This window comes from Gracilinanus agilis, chromosome 2, assembly GCF_016433145.1.
Source record: "Gracilinanus agilis isolate LMUSP501 chromosome 2, AgileGrace, whole genome shotgun sequence".
NCBI classification, from domain to species: domain Eukaryota; kingdom Metazoa; phylum Chordata; class Mammalia; order Didelphimorphia; family Didelphidae; genus Gracilinanus; species Gracilinanus agilis.
In genome coordinates this window covers 473,878,985-473,902,009 of record NC_058131.1, presented here as the reverse complement: position 1 = coordinate 473,902,009, position 23,025 = coordinate 473,878,985, and the positions used below count along the sequence as shown (strand labels likewise).

At 38.8% G+C, this 23,025-nt stretch overlaps 3 protein-coding genes across 4 annotated transcripts in view; 2 read left to right on the top strand and 1 right to left on the bottom strand.

Annotated features, from left to right (window-relative positions):
- TOGARAM1 (TOG array regulator of axonemal microtubules 1) overlaps nt 1–7,321 on the bottom strand; it is a 96,608-nt gene extending 89,287 nt beyond the window's left edge. For both annotated transcript variants that reach the window (XM_044664905.1, XM_044664906.1), the window contains exon 1: nt 5,148–7,321. In XM_044664905.1, coding sequence (XP_044520840.1) covers nt 5,148–7,214 — 2,067 coding nt within the window. In that variant the 5' untranslated portion in view covers nt 7,215–7,321. The remainder of the gene's footprint in view (nt 1–5,147) is intronic.
- Nucleotides 7,322–7,853: 532 nt separating this feature from the next.
- The window catches only part of KLHL28 (kelch like family member 28), a 38,683-nt gene continuing 23,511 nt past the window's right edge, over nt 7,854–23,025 (top strand). Inside the window, exon 1 of the mRNA XM_044662053.1 lies at nt 7,854–7,941. The gene's annotated coding sequence lies outside the window, so the exon portion shown is untranslated. The remainder of the gene's footprint in view (nt 7,942–23,025) is intronic.
- On the top strand, nt 15,255–15,665 carry LOC123235831 (acyl-CoA-binding protein-like). Its single transcript, XM_044662055.1, has 2 exons — nt 15,255–15,392; nt 15,488–15,665. Exons 1-2 carry the CDS (start codon nt 15,255–15,257, stop codon nt 15,650–15,652), a joined length of 303 nt encoding a protein of 100 aa, XP_044517990.1. The 3' UTR covers nt 15,653–15,665.

Here is a 23,025-nt window from a genome sequence, read left to right as displayed (position 1 = left end):
GTGCTAAGTGTCCTACACAATCTGAGAAGCGTGTATGTTGAGGGAAGTCCAGCATCTAGTAATGCTTGTACTTCAACTAGGGCAGTGTCCTTTTTGTGTGACATCTCTCCAGAGAGCTCTAGGGGTTGACTTGGCTACTGGAGTTGGTAACACTGGGTTCTACTATCCAATCTGTAATTCCTCTGGAGAGGAAATTTTTGGTAGCTATTTGTGAAACTACTAGTATCCTAATTCTTTCTTCCTCTGGTGTGAGAGTTAGTTTATGACAAAAATCACTCTTTTAGGGGACAATTGCCGGTATCTGTAAGTAGCTGATCTTATTATTGCCCACAAATGTACCCTATGTTCAAGAATTCAGAAATCTCCTTATTAGACTATAATCTTTTCATTCCTCCCTCAGCTTTCCCATACAAAACCTTTCTTCCACACTATAACCTCTATAACCTCCAATTCCTTGATAGCTCAATCCTCTCCCAGGACATCTCCCCTGAAATAACCACACTTTCCTTTTCCCCATCTTGACTCCTTGGTGAACCAATTCAAATCTATACAGTTCTCCTTTCTTGAATCCCCAATCCCCTTATCATATTTCCACTTACTCCTAGTCAAGCCTCAGCCTTGAATCACACCCATCTCCCTCCTATACACCTGCTGCTGAACAATGAAGAAAATTACACAACCATTCTGACTGGGTCCCCCCCAAAATTTATATTCCACAACCTCAGATGGACCCACATTGCTATCAGGCAAAGCTACCTCCCTTGTCAACTCAATTATCTCCACAGAGACTCTTCCAAATGTTTTCATTCCCCCCACCCAACCTCACAAGGCTCCCTTCTCATTCAACTCTCTCAGTTGAGAACCTTGTCTTCCTGTGAAAATCGAGGCATTTGCTGTGAGTTCCCTCTCCCTCATTTATCAATTAAATGCCTTCTGCCATTTATCTCCTCCTTCATCTTTATCTCATGACATGAAGTGGTCTTATTCCTGACCAAAGCTAACCCCTTTACTTCATGTTACTTGAATTCTATCACATCTTCAACAGATTGTTCCTCTCCTATCCTCACTCTTTCACTTCTTTTCTTTTCTTTTTTTTATCTTTTCAATAAATTGTCTGTTCTAAGGCTTAGAAGAATGGTAAGAACTAGGAAAATGGGGTTAAGTGACTTGCTTAGGGTCACACAGCTAGGAAGTATCTGAGGCCAGATTTGAAACCAGAACCTCCCATCTCTAGGCCTGGCTCTCTATCCAATGAACTGCCTACTTCTCTCAATTTGACTTATTTTCAATCTCTCACTCTGTCTACTGGCTCATCCCTCCTACCTACAAACATGCGCATGTCTCTTCCATCTCTGCAACCATCCCATATCTCTTCTGACCTTTTTAATTAAACCCCTTGAAAAGACAATGTACAACAGGAAACTCAACTTTCTCTTCTCCTACTTTCTTCTTAATCCTTTACAATCTGGTTTCTGATCTTATTTCATTGAAATAGCTTTCTCTGAAGTTGCTAATCTTAGTTGCCAAATCCAAATGACCATTCTCCTTGACCTCTCTGAAGCCTTTGACACTGCTGGATCCTCTTCCAGATTATGCTCTCTAATCAGAAGGGGCCCTGATAGTTCTGTCTCTATATTACTTCACTTGGTGATCTCAACACCTCCCATGGATTTAATTACTATCTCTGCTGATAACTCTCAAATCTACCTTTCTTGCCCCAGTCTCTCTGCCAACTTCCAATCTCTCATCTCCAATTGCCTTTCAGACATTTTGAACTACATGTTCAGTGGACAACTAAACTCAATAATGTCTAAACTGAACTTCTCTTCCCCTAAAATCTTACCCCCTCCCACGTGCCCTATTCCTCCCAGTCCCTCACATTCACAACCTTAAAGTCATTATGACTCATTATCATCTCTTGCCTCTCATATAACCAGGCTATTACCAAAGCCTGATGATTTCACCTTTGCAACATCTCTCCTCTGACACTGCCACCACTGTCACCTCATACCTGGATTACTGCAATAGCCTACTGGTAAGTACGCCTCCTTCCAGTTTCTCCTCATTCTATTCTAACCTGCATTCAGCCTGTAAAATGATTTTCCTAAAGCATAGGTCCAATCATGTCACCTCTTCCCCCAACTTAATAAACTCTAACGATTCCCTACTGCCTCCAGGATCAAATACAAAATGCTCTATATAGCAATCAAAGCCCTTCATAACCTAACCCCATTCTATCTTTACAGTATTCTTATACCTTACTCTCCAATAAGAACCACTCCACAAAAACTCTATTGATACTTGCTTATCACCATTGTCCTTGCTACCATTTTTAATCATCCTGAGAACACATAGATCTAAAAGTTTGTACCTTTTAGTGAGAGTAAAACAAAGTCTGTCTTTTCGAGCAAATTTGAAAAGTTATAGTTCAAAAATTGAAGTTTTTTGCATAAACTTATTAAGGTACGCTTTATATTCCTTTCATTAAATAGCTGGTGAAGACTATTCTATCAGTTTGACAGCGAAGGAGAGAAATTATTATGATAGCTTGAGAATGGAATGATAAAAAGACAGCTGATTTTGGAGAGTGGAGATCCTGGCAGGTTCTTTTTCGTTTAAACCCTAACCTTCCATCTTAGAATTAATACTGTGTATTAGTTCCAAGGCAGAGGAGTGGTTAAGGATTAGGCAATAGGAGTTAAGTGACTTGGTCTGGGTCACACAGCTAGGAAGTGTCTGAGGCTAGAATTGAACCCAGGACCTCCTGGCTCTCAATCCATTGAACCACCTAGTTGCCCCTTGGCATGTTTTTAAGTTGGAAAAAAAAAAAGACTCCATGAATTATGGTGGCATAATTGAAGATGCATAAATGAAAGAAGATGTGTAAAGTCATGGAGAAGAAAAGTAGATAGGTCTGAGGGTAGAGGGAGATGGAGTGAGCTCTAGTTAAGGCTGAATTACACTTCTTCCTCTGAGATTGTAAGGATTAAACTGGAATGGGAAGTAGAGGAATTAGGGAGTTCACATATGGCCTCAATCTTCTCAGTTAAGTAGGCAAAAAGTCATATGCTGAGAATGAAGGGAGAAGGGAAAGTCTGAGACTTAAGAGACAAGCAACCAGATAATGCAGCTAAATGGTATAGCAGATAGAGTCCTGGACCTGAGTTCAAATTCAGCCTCAGACATATACTAGTAATGGGACCCTACGTTAAGCCACTTAACCTCTCTTTGCCCTAGTTTCCTCATCTGTAAAATGGGGATAATAATAGTATCTACCTTCAGTGCTGTTTGAGAATCAAATGAGATATTTGTAAAATGTTTTACGAATCTTAAAACACCACAAATAATTTAGCTTAGAAACAGCTCCTTTTCTCACCTTCACCTCCCTGGTTTCCTTCAAAACCCAACTCAAGCATCACCTCTTTACAGGAAGCATTTTCTGGTCTCCTAGGCTGCTAGTGTCTTCCTATCCAATGTGAATAAAAAAATAAAAAAATAACATCCTTGCTGTAGTGAGGTCCTAATTTGATTACGATAATTCAGCATAAAGCTATATGGAATCCAGTTAGGTAGGGTAGAATTTATTCCTATTTTACAGAAAAACAAAATAAGCAAACCAAAAAAAGAAAAACAAAACAACTGGTGTTCAGAGGGATAAATAACTCATTCAAGATGCTACAGTCAGTAAACTGTAGTCTAGGTTTCCTGACTAAGTGACCTCTCCACTGTACCTTGCTGCCTCATATCAGAAGGACAGCAGGTTTAATTGCTACTACAGACACAATTAAACCAAGATAAAGGCTTTAAATACCAACAACTCTTACACATTTTCACTATGTGACAAGTATACACATGAACTGGTTTGAAACAGCTGGAATCCTACTCGTGATATACAATTCATTAAGTTTATTTCAACTCTTCATTTTGGATTTAGTTTTTTTACCTTCAAAATCTAATTAAGAAAGCACTGACTTCAAATCATTTCAGAGCATCAGATTCAGAAAATTTGAAATTTAAATTAAGAAAATTAAGAAATCGCTTAGTACAGTCCTCTCCTTTACCTCTAAGAACTATCTGGCATAAAAAGCTCTTTACCAACCCATCCCTACTGCCTCTCTAGTCTTATACAATTCTCCCTTCTACTCTATATTACAGCCAAATTGGCCTACCTGCTTTTCTCATGCATAGTGTGATGCACTGTCTTCATCTTTCATACCTGGAATGTGCTCCTTTTCTCACCTTCACCTCCCTGGTTTCCTTCAAAACCCAACTCAAGTATCACCTCTTTACAGGAAGCATTTTCTGGTCCCCTAGGCTGCTAGTGTCTTCCTATCCAAGATTACCCTCTGCACTATTTATAGCCATATACACACACAAACATTCAGTCACTCACAGGTACAAGGCTTTACACTAAGATCCTTAAGGGAAAGACTGATTCATTTTTGTTCTTGTATGTCCAACTAAACTTAGCAGCAAAGTACCTTGCTACATTTATAGTAAGGGCTTAATGCTAGATGGTGCAATGGATAAAATTCTGGGACTGGACTCAAGGAAGACCTAAGTTCAAATCTAGTTGATGCTTTTTTGTGTGACCCAAAGCAAGTCATTTAACTTGTCTTCTTCCCCTATAAAATGGGTATCAAGATTATGAGAATCAAATAAGATAGTATTGTAAAGTGTTTTGCAAACCTTAAAAAGCTATATAAATGTTAGCTATTATTAATAAATTATTCTTGATTATTTATGTTTAAGTCAGTCACATTTGTATAGTGTTTGCCAATAACTAAGTCATTACATATATCATCTCATTTGATCCTCCCTAGGGAGGTTAAGTGACTTGCCCAAGCAAGTCCTAACAGACAATTAATGTAGGGGCAGAGCCAAGAGTCAGGACTAGAATCAGAAAGTCCTGATTCTTAATCTGATGCTCCTTCCAGAATATCATGTTGCCTCTGAATCAAATCCATCAAGATCTGTGTGATTTGTTCCATTAATAAAGGACACTTATGAATTAGCACAAATCTTTTTGAAATAAGTCACCTCCAAGGGACTACCTGACATGTAGAAATATCTATCTTTCCTTAAAATTCATTAAAAAATTAAAACCTCCACTGCCCCAACCCATGCTAATTAGAGAAAATGCATACCTGCTCTATTTCCTTTGAACAGGACGTCGGATTTTCTCCCATGCCTCCAGGTTGATCATTTTCCCATGGTAATTTATTTTTTCCTTTTCCTGCACTTAACACCCTTCGAGTACAGATAGTCTGATCAGCAGATGGACTATAAGATCCATACATCTGCATACTATCCCTTGAATGGTCACCACAATAACAGTGTGCACTCTGAGTTCTGTTACCTGCCAGAAGCCAGTCTGTATCAGCTCCATGAGGCAAGTGGGTTGATCTGCCCTGGGCAGAAGATGGCATTAGTATTGCATATTCCACAAATCCCTGTTCTGTTAGCCTTGGAAGAGTTTTCCTAGCTAATCTGGCTTGCACAGCATTCATCACTCCATCTCCATTATCTTGAAGCTCCACAGCATCCACAGCTCTGAAAAGTACACTGGTTTTACCTGAGCCCATTGAAGATGCCAATACAGCAAAGGCCTCCAAAGCAGCTTGTCGTACCCTACGTTTACTATCAACTAGAGCTGGGGCAAGGCCAAAAGCCAGTTTGGGCAAGTCAAAATCCTCACTTGGATAGGTCAGTAAGGAGCAAATGCTGATATTCACCACCTCCTCTCTCACTCTGGAATGCTTATGTTTGAGATGTTCCAGCAATAAACACAGGACCTGCTGAGGTCCTACTTCCTTCATCAGCTTAAGGAAAATTTTCATGTATTCTTGCTTGATCACCAACTTGTTGTCTGCTAGCACTTTGACTGTGGCAGTAATGACTGGTCCCAAGAACTGCTGTACCTGCTCCCCAAGGCGGGTCACCAACAGGTGCAGTACCTGAAGTGTGCCATGGACCACTTTGAAGTTAGAATCATCTAACAAGTTATACAATAAACTAATGAAACCTACAAGACTAGAGTGAGGAGTAGAGATAGGGCTAAACTTTCCCAGCACCTGCTTGAGTTCCTCCACAGCTTGAGTCCGGCTCTTATAGTCCTCCTGATCTAGCAACCTAGAATGCAGTTCCTGGGGAATGACACCAAACTTGAGGTGGCTGCTGGAAGGTGTTGCCGGACTGGGATGGGGATCTTCAGGAAACTCTGAGACCTCAAGTTCCAAATAATGAGGGACCTGACTCCCAAATTGGGCCTCTATACGACGATTGTAGTGTCTCCTTAGGGCAGAGGGCAGGCGAGAGATGTAAGACTGAAACCGATCTTGGCCCAGGCGCTCCCCTATTTGCTGCAGTGCAGAAAAAGCTATCTCGGCCTCTTCTTCTTCCTCCTGCTCCCCAAGCTTTCGGGCCAGCGATAGAGTGATCTCGGTGAGATCTAGGCCGAACAACAGATCCTGGGGAGTAAGCAAAATAGGGAGTAGTAGAGCAGTGGAAGCCCGGAGTCGAGCATCGGTGCTCTCCAAGCCTCGCTGTATGAGCGCCTGAAGCACTTGCAAGGGGCTCCGCTTCAAACACTGGTGCAGGATTTGCAGCGCATCCTTTCTCACTGCCGGGTTTTCTTCTCGCAGGGAGACCACGAGCTGTGGCAACAAAGCCAGGCTGAAGGCCTCTTCCAGCTGGCCCGCTTCCCCCTGACCCCGGAGTACGTCGGAGAGAAGTTGCAAGCAAAGTCGCTTCTCCTCCAGGCCTCCCTCCAGCAGCACCCGGCCCAGAGCCCGATAGAGCGCTTCTTTCCGCCTCGGGAAACCGAGGCGCCCGCCCCGGCGGGGCAGGGCAGCTTGCAGAGCTTGGAAGGCCTCGGACGGCTCCGGCGCCGTGCGGAGGAGCTGCAGGAGCCGGGTCTCCTCTTCCTCCCCTCCTGGAAAGTTTCCTCCAGTCCTAGACCAGCCACTTGTGATGGCCTCCTCGGCGGGGAGCAAGAGCGTGGTCGTGGACAGGGCTAGGGGGGCCGAGGGGAAGGAGCCATGGTCGCCGGCGGCACCGCGGCAGCAGTAGCTTTTCTCCTCTCTCATCGTCCGCCGAGGTGGATTTTCATCAGTCTCGGTAGTGGAAGGGCGGCAGCTGTTCCGGGGCCGATAGGCACTGGGGGCTAGGAACGGGGCCTGGAACAGGAGAAGCACGGAGGGCGCGGACGCCATGGAGGGGCGTCAAGAAGCTACGGCAGCGGGGAACCATTGCAGTTTCCTAGGGGCCCGGCAGAGCCCTTCCCTTCCTTCTCTTCTCCAGGCTCCCGAGCAGTGGAAGGGGAAAAGCAGCCGCCGAAGCCGGGGCCTGGATTGATTCCCCCCTTCTCCTCTTCTCCCACTCCTCCTCCCCCTCCTCCTCCTCTTCCTCTGCTGCTGGCGCCACGGCCCCACAGGAACGGAGCGTTCCCAAGCCGCCCCTGACTACAGGAGGCAGACCTCAACAAAATGGCCCCCGCTGCGGGCCCCAGACCCAGCCGCTGGCACCGGGCGTAACCAGGGCCACCACGTGACCAAACCGACCGCTTCCATGGTGACCAGCCGGCGCGCGATCTCTTGACCCGGAATGAAACCTCCCAAGGGGAGGTGAGAATTCTGGGATATGTAGTCTTCAAGACATGTTTAACAACCCACACCAGCCTAAATCGCTTGAAAGAGGCCAGGAGAAGGCAGCCGCAAATGACTGCTTAGGGGAGGGAAAGAGAGATGGATGAAGGCCAGGGCATAGGCGGAAGTGATGCTGCTCGATCTCGGGGCGGCGGGGCTTCGGCCGGAAGTTCTCCGCCCTACTTGTATGTGTCCGTCGGGGTTTGACTGGAGGCCAGTGAGGCTCCCGCCCCAGTGTTTCTTGCTTCTGGTCCCTCCTGCTTCAGTCGCCGCTGGCACAATCCCTGGGACTCAGGTATTTTCTGAAGGCTCTCCCAAAGTCGTTCTTGCTCTTGCGGGTCCCCGCGAAGAGAGGTTTGATCCTAGGAGAAGGGAGTGGGGGAGGGCGAGGAACAGAAGAGAAGTGGGAATGGGGGGGACGTGCAGGGCCGCTAGGAGGCCGGACCCCGAAGCAAGGGTGGGCACCGGTTGCCAACCTTCGACTGGGCCCACGAGCCCCGGGAGCGAACGAACCTAGAGGGAAAATCTTCCTCCCTAGCATCCTTTATGTCCTCGGGGTAAGCGGGTTAGGGTTGTTTTTCCCTCCCGAGTCCCAGGATTGGCTCAAGAAATGTTTGACTCCCTTCTCCATCTCCCCTCTCTGCTAGTTATAATTTTTAATTAAAATAAAGGAAAACGACTCCATCTGGAGATATCCTCTTTCTCCCTCATCTCATCTGCCACTTTCCCTCTTCCTCAGACCAAGTCTTTTTTCATTCCAAATGTGGGGAGGATCCCCTCCCTTCATCCTTCTCTTCCTCCAGAATCTCTATAGCTCCTCTTTTGGTCGCCAAGAGACGGAGACTGCAGATGTGTTACTTAGCAGGCACAAGTTCTTGGCACCATGGCCCTGAGAGAACTCTGCCCTGAGGATTTGAGGAAGCATGGGAGATGCCATTCTTCAGTATTTTTCGGGGAAGAGCTGAACCACGAATAGTTATTTTGTTTTAAAGAGTTGGGGAGGAGGCAGTTTTCGAAAACACTTAGACACTGAAGTGGTCACAATTAAGAGGGCTCTGGACCTGTACCGATGGATGGAGTGTAGACTCCCCAGGAATGTGGGAGATGAATTTCCGAAGGATCAATATACCTCTCTACTTTAGAAACAATACATATTCTATTTTGGGACAATCCTTTGGGGAAGAGAGTGGCTTTTCTGTATTGTTATTTGAAATCTCAAAATCTTTAATTCAGATAACCTAGTTATCCATGGTGTCATGGAATCAAGTATGATGTTTGTTAACTAAGTCATTATAATTGATCTCTCAGGCTATGCAACATAAAATAGTTTTGTTTCAAGCTCAGAATGAATTGTGAACATCTTTTTTTAAGAGCACAGTTGAACACTACAGTATTATTAATATATCTGAAGTTCTTGGAATTGCCCTTTCTTAATGGCATTCTAGTTAGTCACTGAAGAAAGACATTTTGTTTTTATTTTAAGAAGGTAGTTTAATTTTTTAAATATCGCCGATTACATGAATATATATGTGTATATATATAATTGCTATCATATTTCTTGCCTTCTCACTGGGTGACTGGAGGAATGGATTGGAGGAAGGGTGAGAATTTGGAAGTGAAGACGATTTTTAAAAAAATTTGACGTTTTATAGAATAATTTGGCTCACAGTTGTAACTTGACATTGAAAATGGCTATTTTAAACACTTATTAGGATTTTTCAACTCTGGAAAAGCTTGTAGAATTAAAATGTAGAAAACCATGAAGGGCATAAATGGAATAAAATTTTTTATCGACCTCCCGTGCAGAGTACAGTGCCATGTGCATAGTAAATCCTTAATATGTGATGATTAAATTAATACCAGAATTGAAAGGTATTTTTAAAAATTATTAGAAGAGGGGGCAGCTGGGTAGCTCAGTAGATTGAGAGCCAGGCCTAGAGACGGGAGGTCCTAGGTTCAAATCCGGTCTCAGACATTTCCTAGCTGTGTGACCCTGGGCAAGTCACTTGACCCCCATTGCCTGCCCTTACCACTCTTCCACCTATAAGTCAATACACAGAAGTTAAGGGTTTAAAATAAAATTAAAAAAAAATTATTAGAAGAGTTTTTAGACAAATAGTTGGTACATTACAGAGCAGGTAGCTAATTCATATACTCAGATAATAGCGCAAAGAGAAAAAATAGATTAAATTATATTCAGATAAATTCATGAATGAATATATTAAAATAAATTAAGGATGTTTGGGGGTATACACATTTTTTCCTATAAAATTTGTAGTGAAAAAAATTGCAAACATTTACAGAGAAAAATTTTTCAATATACAAGTAAACCTAATTTATTATTAACTTATCTAAATCCTTACTCCAATTCCTATGGTTGTATATTCACATGTATGAGAACATAGTTATTTTTTCAGTTTGCATTATTTTACATAAATCTTCCTGTAGTTCATTATATCCTTCATATTTGTAATTCCTAATGTTTTTTGGCATTTCATTACATATACATTATCTGTCCCTCAGCTGCTGGACAATCAGATTGTTTTCAATTTTTACTATTATATAGTGTTGTCAGAACCAGATCCAGACCAGTCATATCACCAGAAAAGATGTTATTTGTTAAATCAAGAGAAACATTGCTCTGAGCTCTGTTCCTCTTATACATGGCAGAGATAGGAACTTTTATAGGGGTGAGGGTGGGAGAGCATATTTCTTGTTAAGTGGGGAAAGTATCAACAGTGGAAACATTTCAAGGATGTTATAACATTGCTTTCTTCCTTTGTTTACATTATAAAAGTTTGCCTCATATTCTTGTGGTTTTTTGAAAGCGTACTTGCTACAGTGGTGTCTTATTCAAGGTTCCCTGCTACTCAGATAAGAAATTGGGCTTATGCAGCCATAAACATTTATGTAGAGATAGTTCCTTTATTTTCAATTACTTCTTGATGATGGTATACTTTCTATAGCGAAATTTCAGAGTCAATGAATTTTGCTTCTTGTCGTGTTATTACCAAACTACTTTCTAGAAATGGCATGTGATCATAAGATTCTAGATTTAGAACTGGAAAGAAATTTAGAGGCCATGAAATCCAAGCCTTTCATTTTAAAGAGAAGTTAAATCATAGTCGTACAAATAGGAGGTAGCAAAGCTAGAATTTAAAACTATTATAAGAAATTAAAACAAAAAAAATTTTGATTCCCAAATAGGTGCCTTACTTTGACCTCAGCAATGGTAGAGTGCATATTTTTTTCCTGCAGTTCCACCAAAATTTAATTTTAAATTGTTTTTATTTGTTTTTACCAATTTCATTATCCTTCTAACTTTTAAGTCCTAATATTATGGGGGACAACCACCTGCTCCTGAAAAACCTCCCTTAGTTCTAGAGAGTTTTTCTTCTATACAATGTATAGCTTTTACAGATCTACCAAATGAAACATGTTGTATTTCTTTCCTTATATAAATTTTTGTTTACTCTGTTCTAATTTAGTTTGTTAAAATTAAAACTTACTTTAATTAGTGGACTGCATCAAAATTTGAATGCTAAGGGAAAAAATCCTATTTCTGCTTCATTACTCCCAACAATTTTAGTTAAAGGAATTAAAATACGATCCAATTATTTTATAATGTTTATTTTAGGAAATAGAACTTTTCATTATAGAGATAACCTTTTAAGCCTCTATAAAAAACTAGAGGTAGGGGGAGACAATTTCCTTCTGAGTCCATTAATACTATGTTAGAGCAAGGTTCTCATTTTATCCCTCCTTCCCAATGTATCAAAAGTTAATGCTAAAGAAAGGAAAATCTACATCACTATTAAATCATATGCCATTGTTAGCTGAATTCATTCATGAGGAAAAGTGGACCATTGGAAGTCAATCTGTTTAAGAAAAGATTATACAAAATAGTATGATGGTACAGAGCTTTTAAAAATTTTGATTAAATGAGATATATAAAACACTCTGAAAACTTCAAAATGCTGCATGAATGTTAGCCAATATAATTGTAATTTTATTCATTGAACATTTCTTAGGCAAACACTGTGCTAGGCACTGATGATTCAAAGACCAAAACTTTTTTTTTAAACCGTTATCTTCCACCATAGAATCAGTATGGTTCTAATTGGTTCCAAGGCAGAAGAATGGGAAGGGCTAGGCAATGGGGTTAAGTGACTTACCCAGGGTCACACAGCTGGGCAATGTCTAAGTCAGATTTGAACACAGGACCTCCCCTCTGGGCCTGGCTCTCAATCCACTGAGCCACCTAGCTTCCCCCTTTTCCTGTTCTTAAAGAGTTTAAAGTATCCTGGGGAGAAACAAATTATATACAGATTTAAAAACAAACAAAATGGAGGATAGTTATCAACATCCAGTATTGATTCTAAGCAGAAAGTAAGGGTTTTTTAAAAAAAGAAAAAGCATTTACATAGTATGGTGATGGACATAAAGGGATGAGAGGTGTTTATTAACACCTAAGGCAATCAGAAATGATTTTCTGTAGGTAGCACTTGAGCAGAGTCTTGGAGAAAGGGCAGGATCATAAGGGGAAGAGCTGAGTGAGTAAGGAATATGTTCCAGATATGAGGGATAGTTTGTGCCAAGGGACAAAAACAGGACAGAATGTTGTATTATAAAGGGATGTATATATGTCTGTGTTTAAAAGAAAGTCCTATCCTTCTTCATTCTTGGTTCTTCTAATTATTATATATGATAGAATCACAAATGATTTCAGTAATTTCAAGTACTATTATTTTGTAATTTGGTTCACTTAGCTGCCATACTTGTAAGTACGACCATTTAATAAAAGGGTTTCAAGAAGTGTTGGAGGGAGCAACTTTAGTACCTTGTAGATTAGAAAAGCTAATGGTTAAATGAGCATATGTGGGAACCTATCAAATATATTTAAATTTCTGATCTGGGATATATTTTCTACCTCTAATATTAGATCCTCTTGCCTAATAACCTAGGGAGTTCCCCTAACAGAGTGAAATATATGAAGGGCAATGCCTTTGGATAGAAGCCCACAGACTTCTGAGCATGTAAGTTCAGCCCACCTACAAGCTATGTACTTATAGAGTACAGATTTCCCCAACTACTAGTACTTTTTCTCTAAAACTACCTTGTGATTAACTACTTTGTACTTGTTCTCTTTATTTTATATATGTTTTAAAAAATGTTTATTTTTCTCAATTATATGTAAAAACTTTTTAACATTCATTTTGTTAAATTTTGAGTTCCAAATTCTTTCTCTCCTTTGAGAAGACAAGAAATTTTATATTTTACATGTGCAGTCATGCAAAACATATCTGTTAGCCATATTACAAAAGAAAAGAGTAAAAAGGCAAAAAAAAAAATAAAGTTTTAAAAATCCTGCTTTGACCTGCATTCGGACCCCATCAATTCTTTCTCTCGAGGTAGATAACGTTTTTTTTTTTTATCATAAGTCCTTTGGTATTGTCTTAGATCATTTTTTTCAGGAGAATAGCTGAATTATTAAGTTGATCATCTTACAATATTGCTCTTACTGTGTACAGTGTTCTCCAGGTTCTGCGCACTTTGCTTTTCATCAGTTCATGTAAGTCTTTCCAGGTTTTTCTGAAAGCATTCTGGTTGTCATTTCTTTTAGTGCAATTCTAACAGAAGTATATACCATGGCCTATTCAAGCTATTCCCCAATTGATGGACACTTCCTCAATTTCCAATTCTTTACCACCACAAAAAGAAATGTTATAAATATTTTTGTACCTATTAGTTCTTTTCTCTTTTCTTTGATTTCTTTGGGATACAAAGCAATGGTATTGCTGGGTCAAAGGGTTTTTTTTGTTTTTTATGCATAGTTCCAAATTGTTCTCTAGAAGGGTTGGTTCACTTCACAATTCCACCAACAGTGCATAGTGCCCCTATTTTTCTGCATCCTCTCCAACATTTGTCATTTTCCTATTCTGCCATATGAGCCGTTCTGATAGCTGTGAAATTGTCCCTTAAAATTGTTTAATTTGCATTTCTCTAATCAGTAGTGATTTAGAACATTTTTTTCATATGACTAGAGATAACTTTGATTTCTTTTGAAAACTTCCTGTTAATATTCTTTGACCTTTTTCAGTTAGGGAATGACTTGTATTCTTATGCCTTTGACTTGGTTCTTTATATATTTGAGAAATCAGGCCTTTGATAGAAAAGCTTGCTGTGCATTTTTTCCCCAGTTTCTTGCTTTCTAATCTGGCTGCACTGATTTTGTTTGTGCAAAACCTTTTATGCTTAATATAATCAAATTACCCACTTTACATGTTGTAATGCTCTTTATCTCTTGTTTAGTCACTAATTCTTCCCTTATCCATAGATCTGACAGGTAAAATAATACTTGCTTATGATACTACTCTTTATTACTAAATTATGTGTCCATTTTGACCATATCTTGGTATATGGTATGAGATACTAGTCTATATTTAGTTTCTGCCAAACTACTTTCAAGTTTTCCCAGCAATTTTTGTCAGATAGCAAGTTCTTGCTCCCAAAGCTTAGATCTTTGGGGTTTTCAAACACTAGTGTACTTTGGTTATTACCTACTGTGCATTATGTACCTAATATATTCGGCTAATCTGCCACTCTGTTTCTTAGCCACTACTAGGTTGTTTTAATGATGGCCACTTCGTCATATAGTTTGAGATCTGGTACTGCTAAACACCTTCCTTCACATTTTTCCCCCATTGGTTTCCTGGATATTCTTGACCTTTTGTTACTTCAGGTTAATTAAAACAATATTATTGTTATTGCTTTTTCCTAGCTCTCACTAAATAAGTAAATTAATTTTGGTTGAATTGTCATTTTTATTATATTGACTTAGCCTATCCATGAGCAATCAATATTTCTTCAATTGGTTATTTTATTTGTTCATTTGTTTTCATTTTGAGTTCCAAATTCTCTCGCTCTACCATCCTCTCACCTACCTTCTGAGAAGACAAGCAATATGATATCAGTTATATATGTGAAATCATGCAAAGCATATTTTGATATTAGCTATTTTGCAAAATAAAAAGTAAGAAAAATAAAACAAGTGTCAAAATTATACTTCAATTTGCTTTCTGAGCTCATTGGTTCTCACTCTGGTGGTGGATAGCATTTTCTTATCATGAATCCTTTGGAACTGTCGTGGATCATTATATTGGTTAGGGTAGCCATCTTTCACTATTGATCAGTGACTATATTATTGTTACTGGCTCAAGTTGTCTGACTTTATTTGTGTGAAAAGTGTTTTGTAATTGTGTTATCATAGTTCCTGGGTTTGTCTTGACAGGTAAACTCCCAAACTCCTGCAGTTATTTTAAATGGAAGTTCTCTGTTTCTTCCTAATAGATTTTGATGGGTACTATATAGAAATGCTAAAGATTTAAGTGGTGATGATTTCAGAATTTATATCCTGCAACTTTGCTGAAGTTGTTAATTGTTTCAGCTACTTTTTTAGCAGATTCTCTAGGATTGAAGTATATGAAATATATATGAAGTATTCCATTATATCATCTGCGAAGAGGGATAGTTTTGAGTCCAACTCAAACTTAGAGCTCGCTCGCTGCAACATCTCAGTCGGTCTTCCCCATCACACTAATCTGCAGCATGTCTCAGGTTGAATTTGAAAAAGCTACTTCAGAAGTCAAAGACCTAAAGTCTAAACCAAATGATGATGAGATGTTTTTCATCTATTCCCACTACAAACAAGCAATAGTTGGAGATATAAATACAGACCTCCCTGGCATGACTGTAAGAGGGAAATAGGTTTGAAGCATTTTGGAAGCTTAGAAAGACAGGAGCTGAGATTCCAAAATGCTTCAAACCTATTTCCCTCTTACATAATGGACTTCAAAGGCAAGGCAAAATGGGATGCTTGGAAGTCTTTGAAAGGGAAATCCAAAGAAGATGCCATAAAAGCTTATATTCAAAAAGTGGAAGAACTAAAGAAAAATATAAAAGAAATTGGATTCAGTCACCAGCCATACCGTGCATTTGCAAGCTAAACTAAAATAATGTCTTGATTTCTTAATCCTGTGGTCAAAGTTAAACAGTGTAAATGATGTGTAGCAGCTAGAATTGGCATAACTTCTTCAAGACTCATCCAGCTGCAAGACTGTCAAGCAGTAGAGCTGGAGATCTAAGCAGTTACTAATCTTTGCTCAGTAACTTTTTATCTGTAGATCAATAAAGTAAGTGTGTTTGTTACTTTAAGCCTTGTGGGCAGCTTATCAGTTAAGCAAATTTTACCTTCTCTACACTACATGCTTTGGTTCATACCCTTCTTTATTAGGAACTAAGGGACAAACCAAGCTAATCTATTCAGCAAACCTTTAAGCACCCCAAACATGCAGTGGTCTCCACCAGTGCCTCCCTTTTAAGGTTTATTACCATTTAATAAAAGAGTGATAATTTTGTTTCTTCATTGCCTATTCAAATCCCTCCAGTTTCATTTTCTTTTATTGTTATAGCTAGCATTCTTATTTCATCCTTGATTGTTTTTGGAAGGCTTCTAGCTTGTCCTTGATGGTGATTTTAGATAGACACTACTCATTATTTTAAGGAAAGTTCATTTATTCCAATGTACTCTAGTGTTATGTTTTTAAATAGGAATGAGTGTTATATTTTGTCAAAAGCTTTTTCTGAATCTAGTGAGATAACCATATGATTGGGGGGTGGGGGGGGGAAGAAGGTGCTATTGATGTGGTCAGTTATACTGATAGTTTTCTTAATTTTGAACCAGCCCTCTATGCCTGGTATAAATTCCACCTGGTCATAGCCAATGATCTTTGTGATATATATTGCTTTAATCTCTTTGCTACTATTTTATTTTAAAATTTTACATCAATATAAATTAGAGAAATTAGTCTATAGTTTTCTTTCTCTTTGCTTTTCCTGGTTTGGGTATCATGACCATATTTGTGTCATAAAAGGAATTTGGTGTGAAGAGTGAATCAAACTCTCTTTATCAATCAGCAACTTTTAAGTTAATCAATCAAAAACTTAAGTATCCCTACTTAGTACCTTAAGTACCTTACCAGTCACTAAGTATGAGAGGTCTCAAGTCACTTACTTGTTAGAGTGAGTGACACCTCCAGAGGCCAGGGCCTCCCTTCCCCCCAGCAGTGCTAAGCACATTGAAAGATTGCAAATTGATTCCAGTAAAATGGGGAAGGGACTATAAAGTGGGAAAAGGACTATAAAAAGTTCTGAACTTCCTGTCCAAGGGAATTCTCCTTGAGTCTTCTCCTTTAGAGTTCTTTTTTGGATTCTCTGCTCCTTGGAACTTCTCCTTTGGACTTCTTCTTTGGAAGACAGCTCCTTGGGCTTTTGGACTTCAACTTGGATATTTGGGCCTTTTGACTTAAGTTTTCGGCTTCGAGACTTTTTAGCTTTGGAGCTTCTTGGAGTCAGGGACTTTCTTATTGGGTTCACTGCTGCCTCGGTGAGTTCACCAGGGTTTTTCTGCACTGGGACCTTGCCTGGTTCCTGCCCACCTTACTGGTGAGTGACTAGGATTCCTATATGGAGATTGGAACTCTGACTGGAGTAAGCTTCATTTCATTTCACTGGATTAGCATTTAGGGTAGGCTAGCCTTACCTCTTTCCCTTCCACATTTCCCTCTTTTTACTAATATTCAAATTAAACAAAATTGCTAAAAGCTGCTAATAGTTTTCTTGATTTAAGGGATAATAATTGGGGACCACTTTTTAATAACTCTTATTAATCAAAATTCCAATTTAAACGTTTTATTGGTAAGATTCCTCCTTTGTTTTTCCAAATAGTTTAAAATTGATTTGAATTAATTTGTTCTTTAAATATTTATTAGAATTCAATTGCAAATTCATCTATTTCTATATATATATATTTCTCCATTTTTTAAAACAGTTATCTTCTGTCTTGGAATCAATAGAGTGTATTGGTTCCAAGTCAGAAGAGTAGGGGGCAGCTGGGTAGCTCAGTGGATTGAGAGTCAGGCCTAGAGACAGGAGGTCCTAGGTTCAAATCCGGCCTCAGACACTTCCCAGCTGTGTAACCCTGGGCAAATCACTTGACCCCCATTGCCTACCCTTACACTCTTCCACCAAGGAGCCAATACACAGAAGTTAAGGGTTTTAAAAACAAAAAAACAAAAAAACCAAGTCAGAAGAGTGATAAGGGCTAGGCAGTGGGGGTTAGATGATTTGCCCAAGGTCACACAGCAAGGATTTTGAAGTCAGATTTGAATAAATCTAAGACCTCCCATCTCTAGGCCTAGCTGCCCCCTTATTACTTGTTTGTTCTTTTAGAGTTCACACTTCTTTAGAATAGGAATTGTTTCATTCTTGGTATTTGTATTCTTACTATCTTTTATAATGCCTGGCACACAGTAAATACTTAAGAAATGCTTGTTGATTTATTGACTGAAACCCACCTTTACATGCATCTGTAAAATAGTGGAATTGCTTTCAATTTTATTGGGATAGATAATGAAAGTTTCTAGTTTTATGGATTTTGATTTGATGTAATTTATAGTACAATATTTACATTTTCATTGAACTTTGGTTTCAAGGGCATGGTGATCTTTCTGAATGAATAAATGAAAGAAAAACATTTATTAAATACTTATTATGTGCTAAGTACTAAGGACATAAAAATAAAAACAAAGTGTACTTGCCCTCAAAAAGCATACATTCTAATAGAGAGCAATAACACATTTAGGGGAGCTATGTCCCAGAAAGGAGGTTTTGGTTTAGGAAGTCAAAAGAATGTTGAGTGGAGCAAAAGAGCAATGGATTAACATACTCTTTCCAAAAACAGTGAAAAAGTTCATTTGATTATAATTTCCTGAGCAAGAAATAGAAGTTAGGAGGGGACTGTCAGTACACTTCAGTGCATTAGTTGTTTGACAAGATATGTCCAGGATGAAAGATAGTTGGTTTTGAAGTTATCACTGAGCAGCAAGTCACCAGGACAAGATTTCCTTTAGTGATGGTTTGTATATTTTGGTATAATGACTTGAGCACCTGCAACTAAGTTAATAGAATTAGAGATTTATGAGTGGAAAAGATATTAGAGGTCATTTAGACCAGCTCTTTAATTTTTCAGATTAGAAAATTGAAGTCCATAGGGATTGTAGCTTCCCAAAGTAGTAGGTAGACAGAGCCAGGATTCTAAGCCTCCTCTTCCAACTCTTTTTTTCCCCCCCTGCTCTCTTAATTACCTTATGGTGATTCTCTTGAGTTCTGTGTTTGGGCAGCAAACTCTCTGTTTAAGTCTGGTTTTTTTCTTTATGAATGCTTGGAAGTCTTCAATTTTATTGAATGACCATACTTTCCCCTGCAAAAATATAGTCAGTTTTGCTGGATAGTTGATTCTTGGTTGTAGACCCAGTTCTCTTGCTTTTCAGAGTATTATATTCCATGCCTTCTGGTCCTTCAACGTAGATGCAGCAGATCCTGTGTTATCCTAACTGTGGTTCCCTGATATCTGAATGACTTTTTCTTAGTAACTTGTAGTATTTTTTCCTTGGTCTGGTAGTTTTTGAGTTTGGCTATAATATTCCTGGAAGTTGTCAGTTGTGATTAAATGTAGGAGGTAATCTGTGGATTCTTTCAATGTCCACTTTTCCCTCTTGTTCGAGAAATCAGGGCAGTTTTCTTGGATAATTTCCTGTAGGATGATGTCCAAACTTTTTCTTTTGTCATGATGTTCTGGTAAACCAATAATTCCTAAATTGTCTCTTTGAGATCTGTTCTCCAGATCTTTGGTTGTGTCAATGAGGTGTTTCATATTCTCCTCAAATTTTTCATTTTTTTTTTCATTTTGTTTTATATATTCTTGCTGCTGTGTGAAGTCATTTCCTTCTAGTTTTTTAGTTCTATTTTTTAAAGACTGAATTTCATCCCTGGCTTTTTGGTCATCCTCCTTCTGGTCTGATTTTCTTTGTAGATCTTTTGCCTTCTTTGCTTCATTTTTGAACTGGTCAATTTGGGCTTTTAAGACTTTATTTTCTTGTTTTAGTTTATGTATTTCCTTTTTCAAATTGTCTTCAGCCTCCCTTGATTGCTTTTTGAGTTCCTGCCAAAGCCTGTGTCCAATTCGTTGGAGCTTCCTCCTCTTCTATTTTACTTGCTCTTTTTTTTGCTTCCTGGAAAGAAGCTGTCAATTGTAATTTCTTTTCTCTTTTTTCTGTTGTTTACTCATATTTTTTCCTTCTCTGTTCTGCCAGTTTAGTGAGATGGATTTAATGAGCTTTGATGAAAGATCTTCCCCCATCTGGCAATGGAAGTTTATAGTTAAGTCCTCTGCAATCTATGGGGGAAGGTTGTTGGAGTTTCCCTACCCTCTGAAGACTTCTTGTCTGTCCAATTGATGGGAGTAAGCCTGGACTGGATTAGTCTGCAATACTTAATGTGCCCTGAGGCAAAAACCTCCAGAGAAAAAAGGGGAAAAAAGTGTTGGGGGGGGCAAAATGGAGTGTTTTCACTGAGCTGTCCAACAGTAGGGTCCCCCTGCTCTGTCCTACTGTTAGCTCGAAGCCCTTTGTTCTCTATCTCAGTGTGGTGAAGCTCATAGGTCTGAAGTTTTGCTCCATCTAAGCCACCATCTTCCAAGCGTTTTTGCTGTGTTTCTTTGGTTTTCTCCTCTAGCCACTTCCCTGGTGCCTGTATTCAACTCCCAGAGTCTGGTGCCAGCAAGGCCCTCTCGGGGCTGGTGTGCCCACCCACCCAGAGATTTCAGGGGCCACTGGAGACTCTGCATAGCCTGTGGGGGAGGCATCCCGGGATTCCCCTTCTATACACTCAGACTCAACAGTTCAAGAATTCAAGTCTTTTTCTTGGTGTACCTCTTGAGCTGTCCAGCAGTAGGATCCCCCTGCTCTGTCCTGTTGTTAGATTTGGTCCTCTTTCTTCTCGAAGCACTTTGTTTTCTATCTCAGTGTGGAAAAGGTGCAGAGGTTTTAAGAGTTGCTCCGTCTAAGCCATCATCTTCCCAGAATCCTCCTCTTCCAACTCTTAAATCTGCTATTCTTTCCCATATCCCAGAGACACGTCTTCCTTTGAGCAGGAAGGAAAAAAGAATGTGAGTGGTAAGGTTGATAAATTTTGAGAGTTGAAAGATGGGAGTTGAGGGAACCTGATGGCCTCATTTTTCTCAATGAAATAGGAAGTGAACAAATTTGCTATTAAGTGTGAAGTAAAGGTTATTGAGTGTTTTGAATTTAGACCAACCTCTTTGGAAAATGAGACAGTCAAAAAAAGTAGAATATGCTATAGTTATGAGAGAATTCTATTAAATGTACATACTTAAGGCTAAAATAACATATAATATCCTCTTGATCTCTAAAATTCACTTTTTGTAATTTAAGTGTGTCATCTGATCTGCAATGAACTAAAGCTGGTAGACATACATCTGAAGTTCCAAAGTTTTTCTTAGCAATTTTTAAAAATGTATGGAACTTGACCTCTCGTAAATCCTTCATGAAGTCCTTTGTTTAGTAATTGGAAAAATTGATTCAAACAAAGATGACAAGATAAGGATTGATAATCCTTAGAATGTAACTACAGTCATTCTAGTATGAGTTCTAATTATTATTTATTGGACTACTGAGAAGATCATCAAGGGAAATGATGTAGAGGTGGAAGAACTTATATTCTAAGTTTATACTCTTTTCCCATTGTCTTAAGAAATCCAGTCAACACTGTACAACACAAGTGTATTAGAATAGTACTTTAATGGAATTCATTTATATTGGAGTAATATATTATTACAGTTAACTAATCTTATGGATTAAAGTCACATATTCACAATTAAGAATGCCTCTACCAAGTGTCTATATATCTTACTGAAAATCTCTCCTTATCCAGTTAGGATTTGAAAACCTTTAGACATAAGGAGAATTTACTTTATCCTGAAGCAACCCATTTCACATTTGAACAATTTTAAATTGCTAGAAAGATTTTCCTAGCCCAAGTTTGCCTGTCAGCTCCATTCACTATTTGTAATTCTATTTCCCAATAAGAAGATCATGTCTAGTTCCTCTTGACTTGACTTGCCTGACAGCCATTCAAATCATAGCTCTTTTGTTGCATCAAGTCTTCTCCACATAATGATTTGCTGAGTACTTTACATATGTCATTTGATCCTTAAAACATTCCTGTGAGGTAGGTGCTAATGTTATTAACCCCATATTCCAGAGAAGGAAGCTAAGGCTTTGAGGGGTTAAATGATTTGTTTAGGATTATATAGCCAGGCCTTTTATCTTAAATATACCAGTTCCCTATATGGAATGATCTCCAGACCCCTCACCATCTTGGTTGTCTTCCTTTTGATGTACTCTCAGCTTGTCAGTACTGTTTGTAAAATGTGGCACCCAGAACTGAACAGAAAACTATATAGTATAACTGCAGCATTTTGGATACTAATTCATTTGTACCTGGCATAGCATTAACTTTTTAAACCATAACTTCATTTTGGTTTGTATTCCCCTAAAGATTCCCTTTTCACAAACCATTGTTTATCCATGTTTTCCTAAACTGTAGGTGAAATAATTTTTTTACCTTATTTGTAAAACTGGGTCATGAAAAGAATGCTAAATAGGGTTCAGAGGAACTGGGTATGAATACTGGATCTTTTAAAATTAGGGTATGTGGACTAGTTGACTAATATGGGCCCTGCCCATTCTTAACCTGTTATGTAAACTTTACTTGGATTAATAGGAATAATACCATTATCTTTCATCTTTTCTTTGACTTAGTACCCTAGCTTATTAAGATCTTTTTTGATTCTTATACCGTCAACCATATGGTTTCCTTGCCAGCTTCCTATTATCTACACATTTGTTGAAGATGATTTCTATAGCTTCATCCAAATGTTTAATAAAAATGTTAAATAGCAATAAGATGATTAATGGCATATTTTGGAGAACCATAGGACACTACCCTCCAAATTTATTCTACCTAATTATGTTATCATTTAGCTTTTATCGCTCTGTCTTATTTATCAAGATATTAGATTCTTTTCAAATGTTTTGCTAAATTTAGTTAATGTATATTAGCTCCTTTCTAGCTACATTTCTGTTGGTATAACTATAAGTAAGAGCTCACTAAATGAGAGTAATATATCCAGAAATGTAGGACTAACATGAAGAAGAATAACCAATGCACAATCTGTGTGTTCCAGTAGTACCTGGGCAATGTCAGGGGATTTAGGTAGAGGTTATTAATAGTTCCCAAATGTAAGATAGAACCTTTTGATTTACAGAACATGAACAAGTATCACATAGGATGAGAAGTCAAGGATGGGTTGTGATCTGCTCTGATCATTTTTAAAAGTGTTGTCATCTAGACATGAGAAATATAATATCAACATTTTTTTAACTCTTTTATGTCTTAC

Excerpts from the sequence above, each read along its gene's own strand:
- LOC123235831 (XM_044662055.1), top strand. The coding sequence starts at position 15,255 with ATGTCTCAGGTTGAATTTGAAAAAGCTACTTCAGAAGTCAAAGACCTA. Across the intron at positions 15,393-15,487 it reads TAAATACAGACCTCCCTGGC|ATAATGGACTTCAAAGGCAA; the intron begins ATGACTGTAAGA and ends TTTCCCTCTTAC.